Below are 21,559 nucleotides of genomic sequence, written 5' to 3'. Positions count from 1 at the left end.
ATGGCAGAAGAAAAACACTTCACCTGCTTTACCACATTTGACTGCTTCTTGTTCCTCTGATGATTCAAAGTAAGAGTCCGAGTGAGTTTCAAGATGGCTGCTGAGTGGTGAGCTTACTTTAGAAAATGGAATTGACCTAGCGGGGGAGTGGGGGAGGTTCATCTTCATTCAGCTATTCTCTTTGGTAGCTTGTTAAGTGTGTTGCTAAGTGACGTAACGTCGTCGACTCTGCTCCAATCTCTGTTTGAGAAAGACGTCACGTGCTTTAAAGTGACCAACCAGAAAGAAGCTTTGTCTGTTGGCGTTGACTCCAATCCAACTCCTCTCGAAGCATTAAATGGTGCTTTGCCAATGAATTATATTTCTATTTTGGGGGGTGTATTTTTACGGTTTCTCCTATGGTAAGATTCCTGACTTGTTCGTTTACTATACACATCCTAAAAATGCTGTCGTGAAGGTTTGAAGCTAATGTGATGGGAAGGAATAGTGACCTCATGACAACTTCGCCAACTGTTTAAAACAATGTCGATATGAAGTGTACTCTTTGGTTATACATTAATAAATGGGGCGTCAGCCAAAAGTCTTTTCCTAATCAGACATCAAATACAAGAATGAGGATCAGATTTGTCGGTGACGGAGTGAGTGATAGATGTTGATAGGTGTTGATAGACCAAAGAGTTAAGGTGGAAACTGTGCCTAGGAGGAAAGAGGGAAAGCAAGTTTGATGTGAGGAAAGGCAGGAGTGCAGAGGTGTTTGCAGAGGAACTGTTTTGAAATATAGGAACTATGTCTGGTACAAGGCAAAAGAGTTGGCTGCTATGATGGAGAGGAGGAAGAAGGTAAAGTCTTAGAGCGATACTTAGAGTATTGCGTGTGCAGGAGAACAGATGGAAGCAAGGCCAGGAGCACTGTATTTGGATTCAAGCTGTCCAAGTACTGTGTACATAGGACAGCACCTTTCTCCTCCTAAGGAGGGAAAAAAGGACCAACCTGTGTGATTAAGCTGGAAAGGATGTGAAAAAGGAGAGATTGATGAAGGACAGAAATGTGCTAAGAAGAAAGTGTGTTGAGGAAATTGAAGACGTTCTTTGAGGAGCTGATGAATGAAGAAAACGAGAGAGACGAGGATTGATGAGGAAAGTTAGGGAATCTGAAAGTGAGGGGAGCTGTGAAGATGATGAAGAGTCCGTCCAGATGACATACCTGTGCAGGTATAGAGATGTCTGGGAGACAGAGTAGTGGACGTCTTGACAGATGTGCGGAGCACTAGTAACTACAGAGGGGTAAAGCTGATGAACCCCTCCTCAGCTTCAACAATAGGTGGAATAGACTGGAGAAGTGGAGGCATGTTCTGGAGAGAAGAGGCACGAGTGTCACTAGAATCCAGACAGTAGATGAGGTGGAAAGGTGAACATGCAAGGAACAGCGTTAGTAAAGGTAGAAACGTTTAGAAACATCGAAAGCAGTGCACAAGAGAAATGAGTGTGTTGAGCTGGAGGTGGCAGTTGATGATTTTCATTGGGAGTAACCAGAGTGGACAGGATCCAGAATCTGTGTCGGATCATATCCATAACATTCTTTTTGTAAAAGAATACCCAGTAATTTTTCTAGCTGTTTTTCATCATCATCATCATCGTTTATTTGTATAGCACTTTAAGAACACACCAGGCAGACCAAAGTGCTGAACAACACAGATCAAAACAACAACCAACCAAATTAAAAATACCATAAAATCATTACAAACAATAAAATAAACACAAAGTTAACTAAAAACAATAAAACAAAACAAATAAAGGAGAGCGATAGACGGCGTGCCGAACACACAGGCGCCATCTTATAAGTGAAGATTAATTTGTTTTTGACTTACCTTAACAGAAAATTATGGATTTTGTGCACTCAAACTAACATATCCTGTCGTATTTATTCGCAAATTATTAAGATATTGTTTGTTTTTTTTATTGAGCTACATGCTGTTCTATTAAGCTTATTCTTACTTAAGCTCATGTGCCACAGAGGAAAATCACGAGAACACGCTCAAATTCACCTCCAATTCATGTGCACATCAATGACACCGTGCCAGTACACGTGCACCTGGAAAGCCAGAGGAGTCCTGGCAGGTCACCTCAGGTTAGATATTTGTATGTGGACTGTCTGTCTTGTGATGTTGTTCATGTTTTATTGTGAATGTTTCTCCTAATCTAATCTCTTGATCATAAGCCGTTTGCTCACTCATACCCATAGTACATGCCCATTCTAATAAATGCAATTAATATAAGCACACTGTATTTTAAAGGGGAAGACTGCAGTCAACAAAGCAGACCTTCGTCCCACAGCTAAAGTCAAAACTCGAGGTGTGGGGATCACGCCAGGAAAGACCTCCATACGTGATGCCACATATAAGTGGGAGGTAATACCTTCTCTCAGTTTCCAGTCCACTCTGCTATTTTTTTAAAAACACTCACGCAATCAAAGATATAGTGTCACGGTATATTTTGCACCAAGGGGCCAACGCACAACCTTGAGATCACACCACCGAAACCAGAACCTGAAAGCTCGCAGTCTGCACTTCAGTTAGCTGACCTTGCATCAGAGGAGGAAGAAGGCCTACATGGACAAATCAGCCAGTACACGAGGAAGATTGACAACTTATTGACTGAAGTCAGCTCGCTGAAAAATGAGGTCAGTTTGAATTAAGCAACTGTCCAACCTACAACCCTAACCTTACTATTAATTAGACAGATTTCAGATTATAATTTGTTTGTTAGTAGTACTTATGTTATAAACATTGTTGATTTCTATTTTTCTTACATGGGATTTTCAAGGCGAGTCTTGTTACATATTTATTGTTACATAACCATTTAAGGGCACCCAGACAATAAATGGGTTTATTCCATGGAAACTGTTTTAAATACTCCTGGAAATTTGAACTCCTGGAAATTGAATGGTAAAATCTAAATGTAGAAATGTATTAATTTAGTCAAAATTCTCCAGTCTTGCCACTCACGTGTAATAAGTATAGCAGGGAGATAACCTGTTCATTTACCCCATTGAAAGACTTGCCCTCATTTTAAACTGCCACATCTGATGATCACAAAGAGCAGCGAGGTTTTCTTGTCGATTTCTGTGCTTAAAGCGTTGGTCCACATGTCCTTTTTCACTTATACCTATCCGGTATATGTGCAGGTAGAAATGCAAAAGAAGGAACGGCTGCTAGAGCGTCAGTCGAAGCAGCTGAGCGTGTCCCAGCGGGTGATCGCTGAGCAGGAAGAGGAGCTGGCTGAGGTGACCAAAGAGCTGGAGGAGACGGAGAAGGAAAACACCAGGTTACGGCTTTCCATGGAGAAGATGCTGGAGGAGAATGACTGTAACAGGCAAATGTGATTCCAAACTCATTCCCAACCCTTCACGTGACAAACAGCCTCTCTTTGCCCTCATTTTCAAAGGGCTTAGAGATCTGGGTGGTTAATTATACTATAGGCAACTGAAAGAAAATAGCTTGATTCAACTGCATTTCAACTATACTACCTGTTAGCGTATGTGACATAAAGGGGGGACAGTCATTTCAGAGTATGACGTTTATGAAACTCATGTTCGAGTAGTAGTATGTTTGTGATTTAAGGTCTGTTTGTTCCTACACAGTGACAGTGGGCATCAGGACAAAGATGCTTTACTCAGGATGCTGATGGAGGCTGAGGTGAATGGAGCAGCAGCTGCAAAGCAAGCCTCCGCCCTGCGAGAGTCCATTTTCAATCTGTGCGCTCCTGGTAGCAATGTGAGTATTACCTCAGGGTCTGCTCTTTCAATGTGTCCTGTGAGACTAGGGGAACATGGGAACTTTAGAAAGAAACAGGAGGCTTTCTCAGTGTTTCGTGATGCAGTGTTTCTATCTCTGTCTGTGTCTTTGCTGCTGAAGAAGCCATTTGGCTCTGAGTCTTCAGCCTTGGCCTGTCAGAACGAGCTGCTGCTGCAGAAACTGGAGACATTTGAGGTCACAAACCGAACACTGCGGAAGCTTCTCAGAGAGCAGCATGAATCTCAGGTACTGTGCAAGATGATTTTTTGATTTACAGCACAGATCATTTGGAGAAATCTAAAGAGAGCCTATTGCGCCTTAAGCTCCAGTGTAAATGGTTGCAGGACTGTGTTGATGATCCATTTCATGCAAGCAGGGTCCAATGAATGAACCGTAACCTCAGTCTAATCCAACTGCCAATTTACAATAGCACAAAATACACAGGAATTCATGCTGCCTTTAGATGAGTAAATATTGAACTGTTTCTGGGACAGTATTCTTTCACATGAAAACAACACAAGGAAACCTCAGTGAAGAGAAACAGAGTGAGAAAAGGGGGCATGTCGCAGTCGTAGTTTTGGTAGGAAGCTAGATTTGCCAGTATGGTGCAGATCTGTTGTAATTTTCAAATAAATGAATCCTTACTTAGTAAGTTGATTATATTCTGTCACAATATTTAGCCTTGGTTGGTCTCTTAACACTTTTGTAGATGCAGTAAATGCTTGTTAAAGAAACTGGTGAAGTTTTATATGTGTGGATGGTTTAAAGCAGATGGAGTCACTCCAGCTGTCAAGGAAGGACGAATTACTCAAGAAACTGGCAGACACAGAAGCTGAAAATGCCGTGAGTTTAATAGAAACTACAAATTCTTTTTGTTTAAGTAACCTCACAAAATACATCCATTTTGTGTTGTTTCCTTTTTTGTGTCAGAAATAATGTTTTCTTTCCTTTTACAGCATCTTGTTGTTAAACTTCAAGAGAAAGACCGAGAGGTTAATCGACTTGCCAAGGTCTTAGATGATGAAAAGGTGGCTGTCTTATTTAGAGCTCTCTTCATCTGAAATTTTCCATACGGCATTCTTTCACTGCAGCATTACTCATATCATATAATCTTAGAACTAACAAATGTCAAAGCACAAAACAAGTATCTTCTGCTGGCTTTGGAAATGCAGGACAATGCCAGGAGCACAGCTGTTTTTTCAAAGAGCCTGGAGTCAACACGAGCTCATTTACAAGGACAGCTCCGGAGCAAAGACGCTGAGAACAGTCGCCTCACTGTGCAGATAAAGGTTTGTGTGGTATCTTCTGCCATCTGTTGCTGTTTTTGGTGCTGTGTATAATAATGATGGATGGATGGATGGAAAGAAATGATAGTCAGTGAACACACACCCTGGAGAATATATATTTATTGCAATCTATATTTGTCCAGTTGTTTGTATTGTAGTCAGACATGTTTTTTTCAGTATATCGTTATCTATGCGTCTGTTATCCTCTGCCATTGGTACAGAACCTGGAAAAAGCAGCCAATCGGCAGAAGGTGGAGATAAAACATCTGACAGATCAGCTGGTGACACTAAAGCAGCAGGCAGGCGCAGACCGAGAGGCTCTGAAACGAGCCGCACGGGCCCAAAAGCAGCGAGCTGAGCGCAGCGAGGACACTGCAGGCCATCTCAGCATCCAGCTGCTGGACATGGTACGTCCTTCCACAGCGCAGACATACCAGTCTATTAAAACCTTTAATGTCATGGATATTAAACTTGTTCTGCTGTTTTTTTATATTATGTCATTTCTGTCAATTATATTCTGTTCAGTCTGATTTTGTCATATAAGTCAATTCAATTCAATTAAATTTTATTTATATAGCGCCAAATCACAACAAAAGTCGCCTCAAGGCGCTTCATAGATACAGAGAAAAACCCAACAATCATATGACCCCCTATGAGCAAGCACTTTGGCAACAGTGGGAAGGAAAAACTCCCTTTTAACAGGAAGAAACCTCCGGCAGAACCAGGCTCAGGGAGGGGCGGCCATCTGCTGCAACCGGATGGGGTGAGAGAAGGAAGACAGGATAGAAGACATGCTGTGGAAGAGAGACAGAGGTTAATAACAGATATGATTCAATGCAGAGAGGTCTATCAACACATAGTGAGTGAGAAAGGTGACTGGAAAGGAAAAACTCAATGCATCATGGGAATCCCCCCCGGCAGCCTACATCTATTGCAGCATAACTAAGGGGGGATTCAGGGTCACCTGGTCCAGCCCTAACTATATGCTTTAGCAAAAAGGAAAGTTTTAAGCCTAATCTTAAAAGTAGAGATAGCGTCTGTCTCCTGAATCCAAACTGGAAGCTGGTTCCACAGAAGAGGGGCCTGAAAACTGAAGGCTCTGCCTCCCATTCTACTTTTAAATACTCTAGGAACAACAAGTAGGCCTGCAGAGCGAGAGCGAAGTGCTCTAATAGGGTGATATGGTACTACAAGGTCATTAAGATAAGATGGGGCCTGATTATTTAAGACCTTGTATGTGAGGAGCAGGATTTTCTTCCTAGTTTGACTTCAGGATCTGCAGTTAGTTTGGTTCCAGTGTGTCGCAGAGAAGACGGGTCTTATGAAGAATACTGACTGTCTAGATGTGCATCTATGATGTGTTATTTTACAGTTGCCATTCACCATCCTCCTAATGACCTTTGCTGTTTTGTCTTTAAGAAGATGCAGTGACACTAGACTCTTTGTATATTTGAAAACTAATTTAAGGAGATGTTTCTTTTAGATTCAGTATAATACTGATGCCACTTTATCTTCATTATTTTCAGAGGTTGGTTGCAGAAGGATCTCAGGTGCTTAAGAGTGTGAGCTTGAGCCCATACTGTTCTTCTTAATCATTAGGCTGCTTCTTTAGATTGTACCATGATGTGTAGCTTTTTCAGATCTTTTAGCCTGCTTCTCTTTGTCACGCAGGTTCTATTTAAGTGATTTCTGGATTCAGTGGGTTTGGCTGTAATCAGGCACAAATGTGGCCCAGATTTCCAAAAAAATGTGATAAATCACAGTTAATTCGACCATTGGTACAGTTAAAAGAAACATTTGATGCCTTCTTTTATTTGAGCCTGCCCAGATCCTGAAGCCTTCTTCATCGTCTTTGTCACTGACTGAAGAGTTGCCAAGCCAGCTAACTTAAAGAAAGCCTGTCAAACTTGCTTCATAGTCCAACCCTCTGGTCCGTACTGCAGCAAACAAATGTAATAAACACCACAGAGTGTGAGCCTGAAATTTGAGTAGATGAACTGGTAATGTGGAGTTTTAAGTTCTAGAGCAGCAGATCAGAAATAGTTCAGTCAGCTCTGAGTAAGTGTGCAGGTGGGTTATGAACAAAAGTCTTATTTCATGCAGCTCTGACACACCTATAGAGAGTCTGTACTTTAATTCAGTAGAAAAAGCAATATTATTCTGGCTGCTTATATGATGACCAGTAGTAGGTACTGTAGATATTAATGTCTGGGACCTTATTACTACAACTGGGCTGGTTTGTCAGTACTATCTTACCCTCTGGAAATATTTGGCAGGGCTGTTCTCTTTGCATCATTGTCATGGTCCTATTGGCTTGGAGAGCAAATAGCAGACATACAGGATAGCTATAACTTTCTGGATAACCCCAGGAGGTTATAGCTATCCCATTAGTCTACTATTTTGCTTCCCGGTAGTTCTACATCTTTAGTTTGGATCACCTTCTCTGTCTTTGGCATCACTCAGCCACACTTAGTGTGTCCTCGCTCTTGATCCTTTCTGGTGAGGTGCATCAAAGAGTTAAAGCCTTGCAAATTTTCTGGCATACAGCTTGATGCCATATGATGTAAAGTCATAAAACCAAGGAAAAACAGGACTTGTTTTGCTCCTTAAAAAGGTCGAGCCATTCATACATCACCAGCAATCCAGCACAGTGCTTGTGTTTTTCAACTTAAAAAACAGCTGCAGCATGTTCATAGACAGAGCTGGTCACAAACACAACAGTGGATTTACAGATTACAGGTTTTTACAGTTCTACTATATGTTTATGTACATTTCCAAAATGTCTTTGGACATGATTCTAGAACTCAACAAATGGAGATATTTGACCATAATGTACAATCAAATACAGCATATCAACATAAGCACCTCATACCAGGAGAAGTCTAAAAACAAACCAGTGCCCAACTATGACTATAACTGAATCAACCAGTATTAGTGAACAGTGACAAAGATGTATTCCAATTGCAGGAGAAGCAGATAGCAGAGGTGCTGTCAGCAGCTGAGACATGGCAGAGTCAACATGCACGAGAAGCAAAAGACAAGAGTAAACTGGATATTGAATTGTCGCTATTGAACAGGTAACTGCATTTTCCTTTTCTCTGTTCACAAAGGGGGGATAAAAAACCCAAGATCCTAAACTCCTTTTATTTTTCACAAAGGAGTTTTGGACAGCTGAATAGCATGCAGGACAATAAAAGTCTGTTGATATTTTTGGAAAATCACCATGAATACATTTTTATTTTGACGTTTGCAAGGTCTTCAAATGTCACATTGGTAATTGTGCAGAGCAAAATGCCTTATACCACTAATGACATTAGCATAGGGTTATAGACTGTAGCCATATACCGAGCATCCCTTCATTCATTCATCAAGCTTTCTTGCTTTCAGTATCATTCTGGGAGAGAAATAAACAGGGAATTGTTTGAGCTGAAGTTGGATATAGCAGTACATTTGAGGGTGGGATGTGAGAGACATGCAGATATGGAGAAAATGTAGTTGACACAATATGTACATGTATGTACTTTGGCAAAACTCTGAGAGGAGCACTCTTGCTGAGACTCATTTGTTTGGCTGTTTTGTTAAAATACAAAATAAAATGTGATCCTAAGGAAAACGTGTGTGTGAGATGTAAATTTCAACTTAATTAAATTTTTATGTATATAGCGCCAAAACAGAACCACAATCGCCTCAAGGTGAAAACTGTGTAATCTAATAAACCCATATTATATTGACAATAGAACATATCAGCACATGTCAAAAAAGTTGGAATGGAGCAGTAATAGTCTGGAAAAGTAGGTGGTACTGAAAAAAATGTCTGGAGGAACATTTTGCAGCTAATTAGGTTCATTGGCAACAGGTTAGTAACATGATTATAAAAGCAGCATCTTGGATGCAGAATTTCTCAGCGTAACATAGATGGTAAAAAAAAAAAAAAAAGGTTGCCATAGATTGCTGGTCAAAAAAAATGAAGCCGGTATGGAAGTGCATTATATCCATCCATGCCACCTGGTGGCACTAGCTGAGGTTGCAAAAACACTTCCAGTCCTATAGAAGTCTATAGGCTTTCTGTGTTCCCCTCTGCAAACACTTTGCTACTGTGTTCTTTGACCTAGTCATGCATTTTGGGTCATACTGAATAAAATAATGTAAACATTATCATACCATGTTACATAAAGCAGGATGAGCTGTGGTGTTATCTGCTTTCTCATTGGCTAACGACTTGTGAGCGTACTAGCAAGTGGTTTCACAGTCAGAGGTGCCCTTCGTCACTGTCAGGGTCCATCACTGTTTTTTGTGATGAAGATGGTGGAAAGGTTGACTTTGAGACTTCAGAATGGACATTTACAAACTGACGGGTGATGCCAGAATAGCTATGTAGCTACAACAATCTCCAAAAAAATCTGCATCTGCAAATTGTGGAGCAACTGTGCTGTGGTCAGACAAATTGAAATTTGATAATCTTTTTGGAAAACGTAAATGTCAGGGGGGGATTGGCAGGTTTCACATCTGGAAAAGCGCCATCAATGCTGAAAGGTTTAGAGCAAAATATGCTCCCTGTGTGCATAATATGCATATTTAAGCAAGACAATGCTAAACTGCACATTTAATCTATTCCTACTGCATGTCTTTGTAGTGGAAGAATCTGGGGGTTGAATTGGCTTGCCTGCAGGCTGACCCAGATCTTTCAATAACTGAAAACATTTGGCACATTATGAAATAAGAAATATGAAAAAGAAGACATATGGCTGTTGAGTAGCTAAAATCCTCTATCAGATAAGAATGGGACAACATTCCTCTCAAAATTCCAGCAGCTGATCTTCTCAGTTACCAGACATTTACGGACGCGTGTTAAAAGAAAACGGGACACTACCCGGGGGGAAACATGGCCCTGTCCCAAATTTTGTGAGATGTGTTGCTCCCATCAAATTCAAAATGTACCAGTGTTTTTCTTTGTCAGTTTAAATACTTGATATGTTTTCATATTTTACATATTCTATATTGTGTTGTGAATAAAATAAAATGAGTTTATGAGATTTGCAAGTCATTTGTATAAAGCGCCTCGAGGGAACTGTTGTTGTGATTTGGCAGTATTGTCATGGTCCTGGGTCTGGGCACCCTGTGTTTTTGTTTCCTGGTTTTTGAATATACTTTCACTTAGTTAGTTTCTGGTTATATTTGTTGTTTCTACGCCTTAGGGGAGGCACAGAAACAAAAGCCTGTGTTTCATGTGTCACGTCGAGTCCGTTATATACTCATGTCTGTTCTTCAGCAGTCCCAGCGGTCCGTGTCTCAGCTTGTTTCTCATGTTTCCTGTTTTATTTTGATAGTCCCGCGTCTTGCGTTTAGTGTGTTCAGGGTTGCTTCCTCCCTGTCACATTGTCTCTGACTAGTCGCAGCTGTGTTTCCCTCCTGTTTGCCATTTCCTTGTTATCATTGTGCATTTAGTCCTCTGTCTGTCTCTTGTTGGTGCTTTTCTTCCTTTGTGTTCCAAGTTTCAGGTTTCAGGTCTTAGGCTTCATGTACTTAGTATTTTAGCTTTTCCCAGTATAGCTTCTGTTAGTTCCATCTTAGTCCTTCTTTGCTTTTGTTTGTAGTCTTGTGCAGCCAGAAATAAACTGCTCACTTTCTGTTCACTTCATCACATCTCCATTGTCTGCATTTGGGTCTGCACTCTCTTCACTCCACACAATCTGCAGCAGCAGACATCACAACTATATAAATAAAGTTGAATTGAATTTATTTTTACTTGAGTTTTTATTTAGTCCAATATCACAAACCAGTGTGCTCAGTGGACCTTTTAAACATTATTGAACCATATATAAGTCTTTAGACCCTTAATTCAGATAAGGGCAAGCTTCCAGAAAATGTAACATGAAAATCACAAAGATCCCGTTGTGATGAAATCAGTTACCAAGCTTCATTAATAGAATTTTGACTTTGGACTTTTGCTCTTTCAGATGGATTTTGTTTATATGAATGGAAATCTAATCCTTGTTAACTTGTTATCATATCTGGTATGACAGCCGTATAGCAGAGCTGACTGAGCAGCTTCATACTACTAAGGATAAAGGCAGAGCAGAGAAAGAAGCGCTGCTGGATCGTCTCCGTGAAATCACTGCAGAGAGTACTGCTGCCAAACTGGAGAACCAATCCCTCAAGGTGAAACAGCCAAAGTCACTTATTAATGATAACAGATTTGCTAAATGTTAATGAAACCATGCCCTGGTCAGAATTTAGACACATCTGTTATGCTTTTGCGGCTTGAATGTAATCTTTCCATTACTGATTCTAATAGCTTTAGGTTGACTTATATTGCATTAGGAGTATGAACTGTCATTTTTATTTAATAAAAGTTCTGTTTCTCTCAGGCTACAGCGTCTGCGGTGGAGGAGAAGCTGTCCGTGTCTCAGTTAGAGCTTCAACAGGTCAAAGTTTCCATCAGACAGTATGAGGGCCTCCTAGACAGCTATAAGATGCAGGTCATTATTTCACACTCTCATGGGGATACAACAGTTTTACATTGTCATTGTACAGAAATGACACCGTTATTGTCCTTGTTGTCCTGTTAAACCATATCTACAAAGTTGGAGAAAACCCAGGCTGAGGCAGATGAGTACTGTGCTCGGCTGGCTCAAGCAGAGCAGAAGGCTCAGACGGTGCAGGGGGAGCTGGAGAAGGAGATCGATGAAGTGCGCAGGGAGCTTCTGGGACGGCTGGCAGAGTTGGAGCCTCTTCCTGAAGCCCTACAGCGCTCCCAGCTACAGCTGCAGGAAGCTCAGGATAGGGAGTGCAGCCAGGAGAAACACAGCTTGGATCTCAGCACAGCACTGACTGATCTCCGCATGAAGGTTACAACAGTCTTATGCTTTATAGCCAAAGATAGCATTAAAAATATTAACAATATTGAAATGATGTTAATGAAAATAAAAATATAGGATGGTAGTGGTACAAGAGCAAGAACAAATGGAGATGACAGATAATAAATGATAGATGGGCAGAAAGGAATGCTTGTTGGGAAGTGTGGATACAATGGTGCTTTACAAAGTTTGGAAAAATAGCTTTTTAATATAATTATAGCTAACAGACTAATAAACTTGTAGAAAAGGGCACAAATAACAATTCTACCATACCCAACTGGGGGTAATGTGGGTTTTAGCATCTCTCTCAAGAGCATTTCAACTTTAACAGGAGCCAGGGATCAAACTACCAACTTTCCCCCTTGTCTCTTGAGCCACATCCATTCCATTCTGAGACTACTTTTCATCTCTGTGCAGCTTCAGTTAATATTCAGTGAAAATGTTTTCTAAATACATTATTCAAAGGCCTTCTATTGTGTTAGGTGGAGACCCAAGGCAGCCAGATGGAGCTTCTTAGACAGAAGAAAAAGGTGCTGCTGGAGGAGAACAGACAGCTTCAGCAGCGAGTAGAAAGTTTGGAAAGGTCCGTCTTCTCTTATGCTGTTTCACTTTAATAATGTCTAGATATATAATTATTAATCAACCACCATGTCGTCCAACAGCTGTTTCTTGTTCTTGTCTTTACACCTTGTCATTTCCTAATAAAACCCCGTATCTGATCCTGTTCTAGAAAGCAGGTTTCATGAAATTCAGATTTTTCAGTTTAAAAAAAAAAAACCCAAACCCCAGGTAACATAACCGGCTTACTGGGACATTTGTTGTATTGCAATTGGTCAAAATAAAACACAATGATGGAGTTAACAAAGTCGGAAGCAGCCATTTCTAATCCTCTTAATACTAATGATATGAGGCTGGGAAGAGAGCATATAGAACTATGTTTGGCCATAAGTGAAGGAGCATGTCCTCCATTGACAGCACGCCGTTGTTTCATAGCATAAAGGGGAGTGGACAGAAGACACTTGCTGCTCCACAAAATCATGTTGTCAGCAAGTCTCTGAAATGCTTTTAGGCAGAGAAATGTCCTGTGAGCTGGGTAAATGCTGAGGTAAACATTAGTGACCCTGTCAAATAGGAGCAGCACATTTTATATCAGGATTCTGAATTTGTATTTTGTGAGGTGAGAATTGAGCAAACATAAATCCACTGATGTTTGTTTAGCTATTGAATCATGATGTCCCGTCTGGCTGAAGAAGGAGAGTTCCCAGGCTTGATTGGCCAGGGGGTCTCCTGAAGCAGCAGAGGAGTATCAGAGGGGGTATCCGGTGCAATTTCTGCAGTTCTGATAGAAAAAACTGGGGTGTGATAGGAGTTTAGAGTCTTTCGGTAGGCCTCAAAAAAGTTCTGGCAAGCTGTCCGCTGACTCAGGAATGGGAAGCTGGCTGGCTCAGGCTGTGTTTGGTTGGGCAGGAGAACTGCTGACTGGGACTGGCAATACACTGCAAAAACTCGAAATCTTACCAAGTATATTTTTTTAATTTCTAGTCAAAATAATCTCATCACACTTAAAATAAGACACAATCAGCTACAGGGTAACACTTCAGTAAGATATATGAACTTGTTTTTAGACAGTGCATCTTGAAACTAGAGATTTTTCACTTATTCTATTGGCAGTTTTTTTTTTCACTTAATACAAGATATTTTTGCTTGGAATAAGTGAAAAAATCTGCCAATGGAACAAGTGAAAATTCAATTAAATTTGTCTATTTTTAAATTTGACAGTGCTTGCCTTGCTTGTCCTGCCTTGCTTGTCCTGTCAGAATTCCACTGAATCATATTTGAATTATATCGATTTAATATTAAATACGCTCCCAAAGCCTGTTAATTACGCAATTTGAAATATATGTTCATTGAAAATACTCTAACTGCACCTTGTTGTCATTGTCTTTTTGTTTGCCATCTTCTAGAAAGTTAAAGGAGGCCGGCAGTCAGAATAGCGACCTGCTAGCAGTTATTGCAAAACGGGAAGAGACCGTCCACAGCAATGAGCTCCATCTAAAAGAAAAAACAAGAGAATGCTCATTATTGAGCCATCGGCTGGAGGAGGCTCTGGATGATGCTCGCCAACAAGTCTGATCCTTTTTCATAGTGATTTACTTATAAAGAACTTTACACAAAATATGATTAACCCCAAGTGTGACAGCAATTCACAATAAAAAGACACGATGATACAAAGCACATACAGACCATACAGCCCGGCAAGCTTCAGAGGAAACATCTGGATTTTAATTAACATTATAAAGCAAACTTAATGATACTGCTTCAAATATGTTGTTCCTTTAAACCACTCCATCTACACAATGGACTGTGTATGTGTATCTGTAAATGCAATGTTTTAGCTCTAAATGCCCACTCCCTCAGCAGTATTATAATCACGGGTTTCATTTCTTTGAATTGGGCTCTGGGTTAGTGTTCTGAGTCAGTCACCACCTTAGATATCTTGGCATCTCTGACTATTAAATGTTTCCTTTTTAGCTTGTATTAAATAGGCTTTATTGATGATTGAATTTAACTGTGGTCAAATATGATACACCCATTTTTTCATATATACATACACTGACTATATTTTTATTTGAATTTGTTTATAAGAGCATGTAACATTGAAATAGTGTATAAAAGAAATTATAGTGAAATCCAGTGTGATCTGTTTATCAGATGTCAGAGACCAAAGAACGTGTTGTCAACAAACAACGTTCCACCCAGTCCAAAATACTGGACCTAGAAAACCAACTCAGCAGGACCACTGCAGAAATTAATCAATTGAAACGGAGCAAAGAGCAGGTAAAGGCTTCTGGGAATTACTGACTAAAATTGTCTGCGTAGAAACATCTGCTGGTCTGTAAAGTATGTATTTCTGATGCTTAGATGGAGTGGCGGTACCAGAGCCAGCTGCAGGATTTGAAGGATCGCCTGGAGCAGTCAGACAGCACTAATCGAAGCCTGCAAAACTATGTCCAGTTCCTCAAAGGATCCTATGCTAGTGTGTTTGGAGACTTTTCCCTCAGCAGCTCTCTGCAAGCCTCCTCACCCAGCTGATTGTGTATATTCCAGAACAGTGGCATGACTTAAGCCTGTCACTAGATTTGGCTGGCAGAGCTGGAGGCTGTGATGGTACCACAGTTTAAATAGCTCAGCTGTAATAAAGTTTCCTACCACAGAGCTCACACTTGATTTTGTCCCTATCAGTAAAAGATGTTCATTTTTGTTGTAGTCAGATTTTTATCATGGCAGTCCACAGTGTCTGACTCCCCTATGGAGCCTTAAGTGACCTTAAGAGCTTAAGACAACTGCATTTATTTAGGTGTGTAAAGACATTTTTAAAGAAATGGTAGAGAGCCACAGGTATTTAACCCGGCCACTGGTTATGAGGGTATACTTAGAAGAAGTGCAGTTTTTGGTAGTGGTTGGCTCCTGTTACGAAAGGCTATGTGGGCTTTCATAACAGGTAGTTGTGAAAATATATTAAAAGACTAATAACAAAAAAAAGATGTAACCAAAACAACAGCGAACCACTAATGCAAACAACTTTAGAAGTGTAATTCTGTGAAAGTAATTCTCCCAGACATACACCTTTACAAAAGCCAGTGCTTGCATGAGATGTTTCGCCAGTTTAATATTGCCTTCAGAAAGAGATTTCGCAAGGTGCTGGTGATGGGGCTTTGAGAGGTCCAGTTTGACTAATGTGTGCAGTGTGGAAGATGAGTGTTGCCCTGGGTTGCGGTCGACATTGGTCCCGCTTCCACTCTTCATCGCCCAGCAGCAGGGTGTGGGAAATGGGGGTGCTTACTAAACCAGCTTTGCTGGCTCTCTCCTTCTGGGGGGTAGTCCTTTACATCCAGGTCTTAATCATCCCATCACTGTTGGCCATATCATATCACAATAGAGCTGTTTATCACCAGAATTAACAGTCACAGTTTTGTACTGTTGCTGACTTTTTTGTATGTATGTATGCCGAAACCAAGTCATGCATTTCTGATCCAGTAAGTACTTAAATGTGTCTTTCCTTCTGTTTGTATGGAGCTGAAAACAGTGGTGTTAATATTTTCCTTTGGCTGGTACAAGGCATTGTGTTTATCAATATCATTATTTTGAGTAGCATCAATAACTGTCATTCATGTTTTTTAAACTTGAGTGTATTTAATAATGGAAAGTTTTATATATGTTAAATATAATATTAAACCAGCAATAAAGCAAAAATATTTCTTTTCTCTTTTTTGCCATAATCAAATAGACTTTCCAATCAGTGGCATATAGTACGGCTGTTATGTTATCAAATATCATTACATGATTATCCTGGCCAAAAAAAAACTAAACAAAAAAGAATATATCACAATAATGATATGAGAAAGGCAGTCTGTAATCATATTTGTATAAAAGTACAATACCAGTATATGGTGCGGGATTATAATATTATTTTATGCCATGTTAGACCCCTAATTAAAGATTGTGAATTATTATGTAGTTTTAGTTTGCATTATTCTCCTGAATTAGAAGAAGCTGCTAACTATTGCATTTGTTAAACTGATTTGCATTACATTAGACTGCTGATTTATTGTGAATGAATGATATTGTTTTATGATGCATTATACTGCTGAGTTATAAGAAATACTGTTCGCAGAAAGTCATCGCCTTATTTGTCTGATTCGAAGAGAACAGAACATACTGGAGTTTTCTGCCCCATCTCAGCAGGAGCAGATAAACAGGGAGCCAAGGTCGTAGCTTAGGCGCCGTGTGAGAGAAAGAATGTGAATGTTTAGGCTTTTATGATTAGGTGGGGGCCACTAGAGGCTATAAGAGTTTGATCAATGCTCCACCATTTTGAGATCTGATGCTGTCTGCGTACGGTGTCCATCTCCCACGCGTGTGATCATTAAAATCATCGTTTGACTCAACCCGGCCGGACCAGTGTTGTTATTGTGGTTTTTCCTCTTGTATCCATCCCCAATATTTGAATTCGTAACAATGGCAATACTCTTAATATTTATTTTGTTTGTTTTATATAGTTTTAAACTCCCCTAAAAATAGACTTTAATAATAATAATAGACTATTAGCTCATTTTTAATCCGATGGTATGAGCAGATCTCAAAAGTTGGGATGGGGCAACAAAGAGGCTGGAAAAGTAAGTGTTAATAAAAGCAAAAGATTGAGAAACATTTTGCAGCTGATTAGGCAACAGGTCAGTAAAAAGGCTGGTTTATTTTTTTTAATTACATCTTTACTCAGAAGTAAAGGTGGCAAAGTTTCTTCAATCTGCAAAAAACTGTGCCTACAACTTTTGGAACAATTTCAGAATAATGTTCCTCAGTTTAATATTACAAAGACTGGATATTTTAATCTACATTACATAATAAGGTTCAATAATAGTCTGGAGAAGCCTCTGTGTGCAAGAAACACAGAAGAGAAGCCTGAACATCCATCCTGAATACCTGTGATCTCTGGGCTCTCAAGTGCTACTGCAATAAGAGTAAATAAGCAAAATTTCAAATTGTACCTTGCAAGTCACAATAACAAAGTGCTTCACAAAAGAAATGCCAGAACATAAAAATAAAAGTTAAACACAGGTTTAAAAAGGTGGGTTTTTAGTTGTTTTGTCAAAGAGACGACAACAACAGTCACCTCAAGGTGTTTTATATTGTACGGTAAAATCCCTACAGTATCAGAAGGAAACCCCAACAATCACAAAACACCCTATGAGGAAACACTTAGCAAGAGTGGGAAGGAAAAACTCGCTTTTAACAGAAAGAAACTTCCTTTCAGCCTAATCTTAAAAGCAGGAAGAGTGTCTGTCTCTTGGGTCTAAATTAGGCGCTGGCTCTAGAGGAGGGGGTCCTGATAGCTGTAGGTTCTGATCATGGTAGTGAGACGTGCTATGATGTATGGTTTGGAGACAGGGGCACTAATGAAAAGACAGGAGGGCAAGCTGAAGATTAAGATTTTCATTGGAAGAGATGAAGATGAAATGCTCCTTTTATGTGAATATGCTGAGATCCCGAAGCAGAATGCTTTGGTTAACAAAGAAATGTGACAGCTATTGTTGTGCTCTCTGTTATTTCTGACTGTCAAGCCAGCTAATACAAAGAAAGCCTGGCTGTATTGAACTTGCTTCTCATCAGAATCAGCATACTTTATTAATCCCTAGGGAAATTATTATACCTTTAAAAACAATCAGGGAACAAAATAACACAGCGAAAACATGAGCAATATTCAAATAAAGAGGACCCGAACATAAATTTGGATTCAGATGGGATTTTACCTTAAGTCACTATCAAAGTAGTTACACCTTTTCATCAAGTAACTGATGAGTAATCAAGTAATCTTGTATGTCTTGGTCCTAGGCCTTAGGTCCAGCATTTATCAACTTGCCTGACTCATTAACTGATGTGCAGTGTTTCTGTTTAATACCTGTTTTACTTTGCTATAGTCTCCAGTGTATTGTCTCTAATGTTACCTTTAGTCAGTTGTCTTCAGCTTTACTTACCTTCCTGTTTCTAGCTCCCCTTTTACCTCAAGTTTATTTTATAAACTCATTTGTCCATGTTTCCCAGATGGATACTCATAGTGACTCCTTGTTTTTTACCCAAAAAGCTGATTCTGTTCATCTGGACATTACTGTTTGTTTGCTTCTCTCTGGATTTTGTATGTTATATGCACTTCAGGCAAAAATAAAAGGGCTCGGTCCTTGTCCATGACATGCCTGTGTCTGTTAGTCCTACATTTGGGTTCTTAACCTGCAATTCTCCAAATTATGACACTTTCAGCTGTACTTAAACTGTGAAAGTAATTTTCACTTAAAACAAAATATCAAGTATTATAGGTTCATATCTTAAAAAATGACTCTAACATACAATACTTCCTCTTGGAGTTAATGTAAAAATAGTATGAAAAGTTTCACAGCTCTGATGTGCACTCAAAATAATTAACTGTAATTAAAATGTTTATTTTAAGGCTTTGAGTGCAAAAATACAAGATTAACGCGTTTCCGGAAGATTGTTGTCTTGTCGAATTTGCACTTTTTATCTTTGTAGATTTGTATCACCATTTTATCATCTTGATTTGATAGCGTCTGTGACAGGTGTTGTGCCAAAAAGTGATTGTTTGCCAGAAACTGATTGCCGTCCGCGGGAGCGCGCGCAGCTGCTTAAAGCTGTAGCGCCCGGATTACTTGCGTTGCCAGCTACTTCCGTGCAACTGATATAACGGGCGGGGGGGCAAACAAACACATTTATGCCTTTGTTATTAGGCAAAGGTATGCATTTATGAAACTTCAACGTTTCTTGTAACTGAATTGTGACGCTTTTCAGAACGTTGCTTTCAGTGTGTAGCGCAGTCACGAATGACTACACGCATCACGATGGAATAATTAATGCCTACAGGTTTAGTATGTCTACTCTCGTTGTTCATATTTGTTATAAGACTGTCGAATAGTAGTTAAAACAATAAAGACCATTTGTGCCAGTATCACCATGACTCTTTCTTGTTTGTTCAGAATAACGACTGAGAACATGGCATTTTAGCGCTACCAAAAAGTGATTGTGGCCTATAACTCGTCACTGAAACAATATTTCTGCTTCAAACTTGGCGGATGTCATTCAGAAGGGTCATATGCCAAATATTACATCTCAAACAGTCCCTTAGAACTGCTGGATAACCTGTAAAGGAACATTAACATTGATAATATGCCATTTTCAGCCTGCCAAAAAGTGATTGTGGCCTATATCCTGTCACTGAAGCAATGTTTCTGCTTCAAACTTGGTGGATGTCATTCAGAAGGGTCCTATGTGACATATTATATCTCAAACACTCTCCAAGAACTGCTGAAAAACTTTTAAAATAACATTAATACCGATAATATCTCATTTTCAACCTGCCAAAAAGTGATTGTGGCCTATATCTAGTTAATGAAATACTATTTCTGCTTCAAACTTGCTGCATGTCATTCTGAAGGGTCCTATGTGACATATTATATCTCAAACAGTCCCTTAGAACTGCTGGATAACCTGTAAAGGAACATTAACATTGATAATATGCCATTTTCAGCCTGCCAAAAAGTGATTGTGGCCTATATCCTGTCACTGAAGCAATGTTTCTGCTTCAAACTTGTTGGGTATCATCCAAAAGGATGATATGTGGCACATCATATCCCAAACAGTCCCTTAGAACTGCTGGATAACCCGTAAAGGAACATTAACATTGATAATATGCCATTTTCAGCCTGCCAAAAAGTGATTGCCGCCTATATCTTGTCACTGAAACAATATTTCTGCATCAAACTTGTTGGGTATCATCCAAAAGGGTTACATGTGACACATTATATCTCAAACAGTCTCTAAGGACTGTTGAATAACTATTAAAGGACCATTAATACCCATAACATGCCATTTTCAACCTGCCAAAAAGTGATTGTGGACTATAACTTGTCACTGAGATACTATTTCTGCTTCAAACTTGGTGGATGTCATTCAGAAGGGTCATATGTCAAATATTACATCTCAAACAGTCCCTCAGAACTGCTAAATTACCATTAAGGGAACAATAAAACTGACAATATGCAATTTTCAGCCTGCCAAAAAGTGATTGTGGCCTATATCCTGTCACTGAAGCAATGTTTCTGCTTCAAACTTGTTGGGTATCATCCAAAAGGATGATATGTGGCACATCATATCCCAAACAGTCTCTAAGAAATGCTGAATAACCTTTAAAGGATCATTAATACCCATAATATGCCATTTTCACCCTGCCAAAAAGTGATTGCCACCTATATCTTGTCACTGAAACAATGTTTCTGCTTCAAAATTGTTGGATATCATCCAGAAGGGTTACATGTGACACATTATATCTCAAACAGTCTCTAAGGACTGTTGAATAACTATTAAAGGACCATTAATACCCATAACATGCCATTTTCGACCTGCCAAAAAGTGATTGTGGACTATAACTTGTCACTGAGATACTATTTCTGCTTCAAACTTGGTGGATGTCAATCAGAAGGGTCATATGTCAAATATTACATCTCAAACAGTCCCTCAGAACTGCTAAATTACCATTAAGGGAACAATAAAACTGACAATATGCAATTTTCAGCCTGCCAAAAAGTGATTGCCACCTATATCTTGTCACTGAAACAATGTTTCTGCTTCAAAATTGTTGGATATCATCCAGAAGGGTTACATGTGACATATTATATCTCAAACAGTCTCTAAGGACTGTTGAGTAACTATTAAAGGACCATTAATACCCATAACATGCCATTTTCGACCTGCCAAAAAGTGATTGTGGACTATAACTTGTCACTGAGATACTATTTCTGCTTCAAACTTGGTGGATGTCATTCAGAAGGGTCATATGTCAAATATTACATCTCAAACAGTCCCTCAGAACTGCTAAATTACCATTAAGGGAACAATAAAACTGACAATATGCAATTTTCAGCCTGCCAAAAAGTGATTGTGGCCTATATCCTGTCACTGAAGCAATGTTTCTGCTTCAAACTTGTTGGGTATCATCCAAAAGGATGATATGTGGCACATCATATCCCAACCAGTCTCTAAGAAATGCTGAATAACCT

At 39.5% G+C, this 21,559-nt stretch overlaps 1 protein-coding gene across 6 annotated transcripts; it reads left to right on the top strand.

Moving 5' to 3' along the window:
* Positions 1-44: 44 nt before the first annotated feature.
* Positions 45-16,905, top strand: odf2a (outer dense fiber of sperm tails 2a). Of its 6 annotated transcripts, none has more exons than XM_080874339.1 (19): positions 45-69; positions 2,000-2,127; positions 2,294-2,407; positions 2,503-2,679; positions 3,184-3,377; positions 3,640-3,772; positions 3,917-4,039; positions 4,565-4,636; positions 4,750-4,821; positions 4,966-5,082; positions 5,301-5,486; positions 8,047-8,156; positions 11,103-11,238; positions 11,448-11,558; positions 11,664-11,927; positions 12,419-12,519; positions 13,901-14,063; positions 14,649-14,774; positions 14,859-16,905. In XM_080874339.1, exons 1-19 carry the CDS (start codon positions 60-62, stop codon positions 15,027-15,029), a joined length of 2,508 nt encoding a protein of 835 aa, XP_080730465.1. In that variant the 5' UTR covers positions 45-59; the 3' UTR covers positions 15,030-16,905. The 6 variants fall into 6 exon arrangements, with proteins under 6 accessions (XP_080730465.1, XP_080730463.1, XP_080730464.1 ...); XM_080874337.1 differs by having other exon boundaries at positions 4,562-4,636; XM_080874338.1 differs by having other exon boundaries at positions 3,184-3,371; positions 3,914-4,039; positions 4,562-4,636; positions 14,859-16,903.
* The last annotated feature ends 4,654 nt before the right edge of the window (positions 16,906-21,559 follow it).

The sequence above is a fragment of the Rhamphochromis sp. 'chilingali' genome, assembly GCF_963969265.1.
Source record: "Rhamphochromis sp. 'chilingali' genome assembly, chromosome: 2".
NCBI classification, from domain to species: domain Eukaryota; kingdom Metazoa; phylum Chordata; class Actinopteri; order Cichliformes; family Cichlidae; genus Rhamphochromis; species Rhamphochromis sp. 'chilingali'.
The sequence above is the reverse complement of the archived record's forward strand: the minus strand, read 5'-3'. Positions and strand labels throughout refer to the sequence as shown.

Coding starts and splice junctions, on each gene's coding strand:
- odf2a (XM_080874335.1), top strand. Junction 2,408..2,502: donor ATGCCACATATAAGTGGGAG/GTAATACCTTCT, acceptor TTTTGCACCAAG/GGGCCAACGCACAACCTTGA. Junction 3,378..3,639: donor AATGACTGTAACAGGCAAAT/GTGATTCCAAAC, acceptor GTTCCTACACAG/TGACAGTGGGCATCAGGACA.